The 10,740-nt window shown below is 41.8% G+C and overlaps 1 protein-coding gene across 1 annotated transcript; it reads left to right on the top strand.

Moving 5' to 3' along the window:
* Window positions 1-10,536, top strand: slc22a16 (solute carrier family 22 member 16). The gene is made up of 8 exons (XM_085770405.1): window positions 1-79; window positions 1,178-1,654; window positions 3,104-3,221; window positions 4,648-5,209; window positions 6,187-6,314; window positions 9,577-9,686; window positions 10,027-10,126; window positions 10,295-10,536. The coding sequence occupies exons 1-8, from the start codon at window positions 36-38 to the stop codon at window positions 10,451-10,453; spliced, it is 1,698 nt and encodes a 565-aa protein (XP_085626531.1). The 5' UTR covers window positions 1-35; the 3' UTR covers window positions 10,454-10,536.
* The last annotated feature ends 204 nt before the right edge of the window (window positions 10,537-10,740 follow it).

Raw genomic sequence — 10,740 nt, 5'->3', positions numbered from 1 at the left:
GGGAGAGAAAGACGCTCAGAGCCGCTGTCAGGAAAATGACCGTAGAAAGAATATTCGACGAGCTCGGACATTTCAAGAGGTAAGACAGAGACATTTCCTACTCCTCTCCAGCCATGTGGAGTTGGCACTTACTCCTTTTGTTCGAGTTCGAGTTGTGTTTTCTGTGGTATCATCAATATCCAGTTGGTGTAAGTTAAGTTTTGACCACTGGCCTTTCAACGACCCAAGCTATTTTTATTCCATGATTCAAATACTATTAACAATAACAGGGATCCTCCCGGTTATAGTTTATTGTGCGCAGTTATAGTTTCGACACTTATTTAATCACAAAGATAAATGTTTATTTTTGGAACAAATCTTGAGTCAGTGCTCCTCTGATGATTTTCTGAAGAAGAAAAAATTACAAAACACAGGAATCGCCTTATTTGATATGCAAGATACATGTATTTTTATCATATCTTGAAGTTCTCTAAAAGGTTACAAATAAGCTTTAAAAAAAATCCCTGCTTTTCTGTTTTAAGTTTAGGCTTACCTCTCTTAGAATAATGCATTTTTTAAAAGTCTCCATTGACTTCATCTCAGTGGTTTATAAAGGCACATGTTGAATGGATATGTTTTACAGGCATTCTTCTCTTTTACATAATGAATTGTCTCTTGGCTGATTCCACCACGTTTTTTCTGACCATGTGGTTAGTTACAGTTGTATTTTGCATTTCTGTGCAAGACAGTGTTTTGGTAGATATTACGTAGAACACAACAAAGTCACACTAAAGAGAATAATAGAAAATGACATACACAGTCAGTTTAATGATTGAAATAGTTTTAAAATATTGGGAACTGCCCCTTTAACAAGATCTACAGCTATAGTAATAGGCTCTTCCCTGGATCGTGCCCCATTCCTCCACCAAGTTTGGTGCAAATAGGTTCAGTTGTTTTTGCTGAGCCTTATTCTACTGACAAACAAACCAAACAAAACATAAGGAATTAATAAATGAATGAGATCATTTCAAATGCTCAAGGCGCTGTCCAACTTGTCTAAGAACACACTAAATCCAATGGCATCATTGATTTGCACTTGTTTTTTGAATAAAGCATTGTCTTCATCACAATTCAAAGGCCATAACACATGTGTAACATTAAATGCAGCATATTTTAAATGTTTTTTCTTTCTCTCCAGATATCAGGCATGTCTGTATTTTGCAGCAGTCTTCCAGGCAGTAGCCTGTGGGATCCACTACCTTGCCTCTGTTTTCCTGGTGGATACTCCAAACTTTGTGTCCAGCGTGCCTGGCAACATCACTGATGTCCTGTTTGATAACCTGACAGGAACAAGCCTAGAAGAATTCCTGCCCGTCTTCAAAGTAGGGAAGGGGCCTTTAGTAGTGAGGACGTCTGCGGGGGAGCAGTGGGAGTTGAGTCGGTGCCGATGCGCCCTGCGCATTGACCCCCAAGACTTTGCATATGACTTTTACGGCAACAAAACAGTGAAAGCCTGTGGTGGAAACTTTCTTTACGACCACTCTGAGGTCCAACAAAGTATTGTGACGGACTGGGACTTGGTATGTGAGAGAGAGTGGCTGGCCAAGCTGTGCCAGCCCACCTTCATGCTGGGAGTGCTGATTGGAGCGCTGGTGTTCGGGGACATTGCTGACAGGTAAGCATTTCGCCACTTCATCTGTGGAAACAAGAGTCTGCCTTTTTCAATCCTGTAAACATGTAGATATAAATTCAGGAGACAAGTTTGCACTTCATATTTCAGATTTCAGATTTATTTATTTTTTTAAAAATGGGAACAGTACATATTGATGGACATTGACATGTAAATATGTGGGATTGTAGCCAAGTGGCTAATTTCCATCCCCACCTCTGCCTCTGCCATCCCACCTCTGCCTAGACCTTAAACATGCCGCTGTTTTCTCTCATGCTTAGTGACAAGTGTGTAAGCTGAGGATTGAATGCACTCCCATTGAATGGACAAGCATGCGTCATACTGTAAGCATTGAGGTGTAGGAAAGGGAGCGTGGTGAGAGAGTGACAATAGAAGTGGCTGGACAAAGGTGGATGGATTATGTGGATGACTGGAGTGATGTTAAGTTAGAGAAAGATAGGGAGAAAGACAGTGTCATCAGGTAGATCAGGTGTTCTGGCCCGGCAGCAGCCAGCTAAGACTGAACCTGGGTGGTCAGCATTTTGTCAGAGTAGGACTTTTACCTGATGAGGTCAGAGTCAAGGGTGCACTTGCTTTGATGTCTGTCCAGCTATCTCTTATTATGGATCTCCATTCAGAAACAGTTCAGATAGAGGAGGTTAGGATTAAGTGCTGATGGCAGTAGTTATTTTAGATGAGTTAATCATTATTTTGATGCGTTTTACCTATGCACGTCTTCACAATGGCCTATGGTTGAATGGTTTTGCTGGTGTGGGCACTGTCTGAGACTTGGCACCCTGATGGCTCACATTATGAGGTCAAGTTTTGCTGGCGATGATCCAAGAGCAGCTGGTCTAAAACCAAGTCCAGCTGCCCTTGATTCAACCCCTCTTGGATGACCATGACCTGAATTAGTGCCTGCCAGTGAATTACACTGAGCATCTCTCCCATATTAAAGGAAAAGAAATATGTTCCGTAGAGACCTGGATGATATTGATGTTGGATGTTGTACAGGTTTAACTGTTGCAGATCTGAAATGAAACCTCAGTCAGTCAAACTTAGACAGTTTAGCATCATAATTACTTCACCAGTTGGACATGTACTGTAAGTGCTGCCTTTACTTAGCTGTTCTAGTTATTGATAATCCACCATTAATTGAGAATGTGGTTGGCAGATTGAGTTAGAATTAAAATAATCAAACACCCCTTGCAGCCTTACAGTTCACTTATTTTTGGTGCAGATCTTCACATGTCTTGGAACTTAAGTACTTCCCTTTATCCCAACATGAAATATTCTCCTTGCTGACTGTGCAATTGAGTGATTCCCTGTTTTGCAAATGCATATCTCACCTGAACATGTAAACTCAATTACTTTTTTCTCTGTCTTCTTATATCTCTCTCTCACTCTGTCTCCCCTCTCCCTCTCTGTCTCTACCTTTATGTGTCTCTCTTCCAGAGTTGGTCGTGTGAGGATTTTGATGATCACCAGTCTCTGCCAGTTTGCACTCGGGGTGGCTGTAGCATTTTCTGGAAACTACTATCTCTTTGTGGTGCTTCGCTTCCTCCTTGCCATGGTGAGTTCAACATTTGTCGCATGTGTGCGCTTCTGTATTGTGTATGGAGGTGTGTCTGTTTTCTTTTGTGCCATTTAGGGAATGGTAATTTAAGTAGCATGGCCTTTAAAAAGCAATCAATTATGAAAGTACATTTTGCAAAGATCTTTCAAGACACTAATGTCAGTCTAAAAATATTATCATTTTGAAAGTTTCTGTTATGAAGTCATGCATTTTGGACTTTTGCAAATGCTAACACAGGACAAGGGAGGTGCCTCATTTTCTACCTTCTCTCTGTCAAGGAGAACGCTGTGTATCCAGTTTCTAAATATTCCTCTACAAAATAATCTCTCAGCCAGTTGTTAATGGTCTCTAGGAACATATTACGCCCCCTTTCTGTTATTGCAGTCAAGGCAAACATGCAACAAGCTAAAGCACAATGATTGCTCCGGCTGTATATAATATGACTATAGAAATTTATGAAGCTCTAAAGATCAGGATCTAATTCACTGTATGTCAGGCATAGATTCGTACAGTATGTGTGTCCAGTACGTCATTAATTCAGTTGATGTTTTTGCTCAGGTCTGCGGGAAAACACCTAAAATGTGAGCAACATTTTACAAATTAAATAAGATCCCGTGATCCCGTAAGATCCCGACTCAGCTGCAGCAACCATAAACAAAACAAACAAATAAACAAACAAAAAAACATCACTATCATGAAAGTAAACAGGCAAAACGGGCAAACCGAGTATCTTCAGGGTGTCTTTGTGTAGTCCATTTATCTGCATTAAAGAACATGTTTACAAGGCAAAGGAAGGGAGTCATTACGGTTACAAGCCCACATGGCAGTAAAGATCCCCTACTACAGTCTGCCCACTGTTTCCCTCCGCTACGTCTTCTACCATCCCCCTCCAGTCCTCCTCAGCTACAGCTGTTGTTTTTCACAGAGTCAAACTCTCAGACAGTGCAGGCTCGTACTGTTCAGTCACACTTAACACAGTGCATATTCGTTTTAAAAGCAGTGGCCAATTACTGCCACATTTATTGCACTATAATTGAGAGTTATCTTTTTGAGTAGGTTAAAAACATACCTCTAATTTGCAGATATAACTACTGTAAATATTAACCTTCCTTTCTTCTTTATCATACTGTATATTATATTGGAGCATACAGTAGTGGCCAATTTAAACTATGTTTAAAAGGATAAAAAGCCAAGAGGGAGAGTTAAATTAATAATTGATCACATTTATCCATGCTCTTTCGTTCTAGTTGCCACAGTTGTTTCTGTTCTGTTACAACTGCTGCACATATGTTGCCTAGAAATAAGAAATGCCTTTAAATCCTTAAACACTTAACCACAGTGCATTCTGAGCTAACAATAGTGACATAAAGTGCCTATAGATTTAACTATTCGCTGTCTTCCTTCCCCTGTTTGTTCTCGGCAGGTGTCCAGTGGCTACCTCGTGGTGGTGTTTGTCTATGTTACCGAATTCACTGGCATCAAGGTACGCACGTGGACCTCAATGCACGTGCACGCAGCCTTCGCCGTGGGCATCATGGTGGTGGCTCTGACTGGTTACCTGGTGCGGGTCTGGTGGATCTACCAGATCATCCTCTCCACATGCACCTCACCGTTCTTGTTCTTCTGCTGGAAGTTCCCTGAGACGCCCTTTTACTTGATGGCCAAGGGCCGTTACAAGGACACTCAGACTCTGCTGGATGCGATCGCCCGCTTCAATGGCCTCGAGAGCAGGCTGAAGGCGGAGGACCTAATGGAGCCAGAGGAGAGGGAAAATGGCAAAGCTCTGCTGGAGCAGGAGGCGGAGGGGCGGCCATCGCAGACTGAAAAGAAGCTGTCCATCCTGGATCTGTTTGGAAGCTGGAGGATGGCGGGTCGAACGTGCACAGTGTGGGCCATCTGGTTCATCGGCAGCTTGGGCTACTATGTCTTCTCTTTAGGCTCAGTCAACCTAGGTGGAAACCAATACATTAACCTCTTCCTTGCTGGTAAGTGATTGCCTAATGGGGGTGTGTGTGTTAGACTATTGCAAAAGTATAACACATCCTGCCGAGGTCAGCCAAGTGTTATTACCTTTGTGTTTGTGAACCTTCATGTTTGACAACTGCTGAACCTCTTAGTGCTTCTTTATTCCCATCTGTTTCAGTGTGTGTGTGTGGGTTGTGCAGTGAGGCTTGAGATTCTTTAGGTAGCCTCTTTAAACTAATAACAGATCTACCTTTTTCCATGTAAACAATTTGGGTCATTAGTCCTGAGCTTATCCTTGCTCTGTTTATTAAATCAGGCAGAATAAAATAAAAAAAACATCTGGAGAATCTTTGCGATGACTCCAGTGCTGTGAATGATCAAATATCACAATAATCTTGGGTCGTATATCACCTAGGAGGATATTTTGTCATTGAGAAGGCATTTGCTGTTCACCACCGTGGCTTTGCTTACTGCACTGTTTTTGGAAACATAGAAACAGCTACATCTATTGCCTGCCAACTAAAAGGTTTTTCTGTTGCTTTTTTATCTAATTAAGAAAATCAGATTTTCACCGCAATAAACATTTTTTGCTAAACAAATCTAAAACCGATGCACTGCTCATGCAATGCTATTTTGAAAGCCTGTGAAGTAGAATTTGCATGAGAAATTCCACATTGGTGCTGTAAATGCCTGGTAATGTCATTTCGACAGATTATATGCTTGTTTTGATATATTTACATTAACTGTACTGTGACCCCTGTCCTCTTTAAACTGAACAGAAAATGCTGATAATGTGCTTCCTTTAACCTCCTGTTCCTCCATCCATTTCTGCTTATTTCCTATGGAAACATACCGCAGAGCACATTTAGGAAGTTGAGCTTTGCTAGCATTTCAGATACTGGTTATTTAGGTACCCCATAGATAGAATATCACAGTGTCAGTGTGTCAGGGCCACGATAACCTCAGACTGAGAGCTGCTCTGATTGGCTGTTTCCAGGCGCAGTGGAGCTCCCCTCATATCTGGTTGGCTGTTTTGCAATGGACCGGATTGGACGGAAAAAGACCTGCGCCCCCGCTCTGCTCCTGGCCGGAGTAGCTTGTATGCTCATCATTGTAGTGCCTGCTGTACGTACAAAGAGTGTGTGTGCCTAAGTGTGAGAAGGGAAAAGTGTGTGTATGTTTATGAAATATAAGCAGTGCTTTCAGTTATAATTTACAATGCAGCCTTAGATGAGTAACCATTATTATATATAAAACTACTGAGGTCTGCACAATTTTTTGTGATCCTGTAAAAAAAACCCAACATAAATATGAGTAACAAATTCACAATATTGCAGTAAGAATTTAAAAAAGTCAAAAAAACTTTTAGCGCTTATTTGTCTCAACTTTAGAGGAACCTGCTACATAATCAATGCAAGCAAATTTCATTAGGTGCTTATTTGATCTCATTCTCACATGCTGCTGATGTCTAACACAGGTGACAGTGGTCCAGTCCAGACCTGGACCAAATATCTCATTTGATCAGAAGTGGACAGCTCTAAATACAGGCGTTAGTGCACCCATTAATGACGCATCTAAAATCCAATCGCTCAGACCACGTTCTGATGTAGTTGGGGCCACTGATTTGTGAACAGTGTGGACATAGATGCACCATGTTCCACCATGACAGACTGCTATTCAACCAATGTCTTCTGCCACCGTCACAGCCATTAGTCACAGCACAGTTTCGTACTAACCTGAAAATATCCTGCTATTTCGAAACAACCATTTCACTCTAGACCTCAGTTTAGTGATTTGCTCAAACTCTTTCTTTCTCTCTCTATCTTACAACAACAACAACAACAACAACAACAACAACTACTACTACAACAACAACAACAACAACAACATCATAATATTTGTTTTGAATTAAAGTGAGGAATTTAAATCAAGTCACAAATGGTCACCATAGACATACTGTAATGCCAGGTGTGAACTGATGTGCTCATAGTTCTCCACTTGCTTGATCAGATCACCCAAGCTTAATAGGTCAGAATCGCTCTACTGTCAACAAGGCCTACAAGTTGTGCCGAGTCATCTGCCAGGGGAAAGCCATAAACAGAATGCTAATATTTCTTAAGTATTTTCTGCCTTGGCACAATCAGGAGTTCATTGTCCTGTCCTGACATGGCCCTGGGCAGTTGGACCACTTTCACTGTTGAGCTCTGATATATGACACACACTCGGCTCCCAATGTGTGTGTGTGGGGTGTGTGTGTGTGTGTGTGTGTGTGTTTTGAGTGACCCAAATTAGTGCTGCTTATGGCTGGTTTGGCAAACAGCTGGTACTTAATGTCCAAGTAAATATGACCTTCGACCTTGAAAGCCTTTCCGAACAGAGCGGTCAACAAGTGAGACATGAAAAACAACCGCGCACAGACAGTGGAAACAGTGGAGATTGTGTCACTGCAGTAACGTCCGCAGCCTCCACAGAAAAACACAATCTAAAACTCTCTGCTGACTTCACACTATTCCACTTACCAGAGCATATGTAACTTTCTTTGGTAAACGGCATGGACGCGGCTGTATACTGTATATCTTCCCTCGGTAAACATGCCACCTTCTCTAATCTAAATCTGTGAGAGAGGAGAAGTAGTCGAAGTAGTGTTCTGTGCACTAACTTGTTTTGGTGACAGTTTCTAAGTGACAGCACCTACAGACAACACACACTCTGTCTGTAGCCTGGATGGTTGATGTGAGAAAAACAGCCAGCTAGCCTCTGTCCAAAGGTAACAAGATCCACCTACCTCCAGCTCGATTAACACATAATCTCTGGTTTCCCTGGTCCGTACACAGACAGAAGTGTAAAAACAAACTCAAGCTTGTATTTCTGTTCTCAGGTTTGTCACCACTTTTAGGGAGGGGTTCACTCAGCTTCTCATGCTGTCAGTGTTCAGATTCGGTTTGTCCCCTGTGTGCACAATGTGCACCTCTGTTCTCTGGCTCTAGGGTTTCTTTCCACACATGTTAAGTGTGTTTCCTTATATATTCTGAAGATTTGTAAAGCTGCTGTTTCTAAGTCCAACAGTCAAAGCTTCAGTCAGTCTCCAATGTCTTAGAAAGTGTGTTTTTTATCATGGCTGCTCTGAGTGTTTTTACTTATGAATGCTGTATTTGTCTATGCACTGGCACTGCACCGCATTAGTCAGGGAGTTACAGTCTTAGCACTCTAAAGCCTAACATTTATATTCATTTCAGCTGCTTTACTTTTTCCCTATCTGTATTTTGCCCGTATTAAACCACTGTACAGTTTTCTAAGCACTACACTCTAGTGACACATGATATAGCTTTCCGCCAGATCTGGCATCTGGACATGATTCACAGGCGCCAAGAAATCATTTCATTTTTTTTTTTTCCCCAAGCACACAGCCCCGTGTGTGTCACATATGTGGCCACATACTTTTTCTACCATGCAAACGCACCACAGCAGTGACTGACTAACTGCAAAAATATGTAATAAACAAATTAATATATTACAGGGCTAAATAACAAAGACCTTCACTTCCAGAGCAGCCTAAAAATAAGGCTTGGTTTGGTTTCAGGCCAGTAGTTTAAAAATAGCCCATGTGGATGGGATCACCTCACACAGCCCCCCTCCTCCGTCTGTGTGTATCTTTAACATTGTCAGTCGTGGCCGGGGTGTTAGGGTGTCTGGGTCTGTTGCGTCACAGCAACAGGCTGAGTTGTAGTTCTGGTGGTAAAAGAAGCTGCACAGCTTCTGCGATTACATCTCACTTTCCAAGAAATTCTTCTTTTTTTAAGTATAGTTTGGGCTTTTTTTGCCTTTAATTGAAAGAACAGTTGAGAGAGACAGGAAATGGAAAGGCAGAGAAGGGGGTAATGACATGCAGCAAAGGGCCACCAGATTCAGCGAGGAGTGTAGTCTCAGCTATACTATCGATTAAAGGCAAAAAAGCCCCAAAAATATACTTAAAAAAAATAAATAAATAAACACAGGTGAAATACGTACATAAAACATTCCCACTCCTCAATATTGTGTCTGTATGCACAGTGCAATGATTATATATAGATTTATTTAAGTGGCTCCCTTGCTGCAAAGTTTAATAATGAGGCAAATCAAAAGTGAGTGACTGAGGGAGTCCTCATCCCTTCAGTTTATTAGATCAGTTTATTAGAAAATGTGATTTGAATCAGCATGAACTTCACTTCACCCATAGAGTGCTGCAAGTGTTTGAAGCTGGACTATTAACAGTGGCAGTGGTCTGATGAAAAGTCTGCAGGTCAAAGGTCAAATGAATACCGACATTGGCTATGATATCAGATTGTTCTTCCATCTGGACAAAATGACTGTTGTGCTCCTTTCTAACCCTCCCACCCCATCTCCACAGGACATCGAGGCACTGGCTGTTGCTCTTTGTATGATTGGGAAGTTTGCCATCGCCATTGCCTTTGGTCTCATCTATCTATACACCTGTGAGCTCTATCCAACCATCATCAGGTAAGAACAGACTGAATCAAAACATACCGATCACATATGTTTTAACAAGCTGTAGTAGCCTGTTAAACTGTAGTAGTTTGCTCACACACATCATGCCTACACAGATTAAAGCATAATTTTCTGTATATTTTTATGAATGGAAACAGAAAAATCAAGGAACATGTTTGACTACTGGCAGTACAAACAGTGTTTTATGCATAGCTGCAGATATGATTCACTTTTTGATCAAAAAGTAATGTTGGTGTTTTATTTTGGTGGTGGAAGGCCTTGTGTCTGTACCCTGATGTCAGTGAATCTGTTCTCTCTAATATCACTGACCTTGTGCATGATCTCCCATCAGGTCTCTGGCAGTAGGTAGTGGCAGTATGATGTGCCGTGTTGGCAGTGTGGTGGCCCCCTTCTGTGTGTATCTGGCCGATGTCTGGGTTTATCTGCCTCAGGTATACACATTTTCTCTTGGCTAGTTCAACTGTTGTTATTGAATGTGTAGTTATTTGTTTTCACCTTCTCCATCCTGTCAGCTTAGCACACCAGAGTTTATCAACAAGGTTAAGATAATAAATTCTAGCAAATTCATTCTTTTTCCTTTCATCATGACCGCTGTGCAGCTCATTGTTGGAATCCTGGCTTTCATCATCGGGGTGCTGACTATGCTGTTGCCTGAGACTCTGGGCAAACCTCTAACAACCACCTTGGAGGAGGCGGAAGCTCTGGGACGCAAAAAACAGGACGGACTGGAGATGAACCAACATGAAGCCAAGGCCTGAGCTGCACACTGCTGGAAAATCAGAGAGCCAGACACTCTGAAAGAAGCTTTGGAAAAAACAGAGTGGAAGGAAGAGAGAGAGAGGAGATGATGAAACAATAACGCCATTGATTTATTAGATCGTTTGGAAGAAGACTGAGAAAAGAACAAGCTTTTATCGTAGTTCTTGAAATGACGTTTGTGCTGATATTTTCTTCTGAAACTGACCACCAGTGTAGCCTCTCTCTCTTTGTCTCTCTGTCTGTCTGTCTCTCCCTCTCTCTCTCCCTTTGTGTGTGTGTATGTGTG

Source organism: Trachurus japonicus, chromosome 24, assembly GCF_045865225.1.
Source record: "Trachurus japonicus isolate A0001 chromosome 24, Traja_1.0".
In the NCBI taxonomy this organism is placed as follows: domain Eukaryota; kingdom Metazoa; phylum Chordata; class Actinopteri; order Carangiformes; family Carangidae; genus Trachurus; species Trachurus japonicus.
This window is presented reverse-complemented; position numbering and strand designations above follow the sequence as displayed.

Coding starts and splice junctions, on each gene's coding strand:
- slc22a16 (XM_085770405.1), top strand. CDS start 36: ATGACCGTAGAAAGAATATTCGACGAGCTCGGACATTTCAAGAG. Junction 1,655..3,103: donor TTCGGGGACATTGCTGACAG/GTAAGCATTTCG, acceptor TCTCTCTTCCAG/AGTTGGTCGTGTGAGGATTT. Junction 5,210..6,186: donor CATTAACCTCTTCCTTGCTG/GTAAGTGATTGC, acceptor GGCTGTTTCCAG/GCGCAGTGGAGCTCCCCTCA.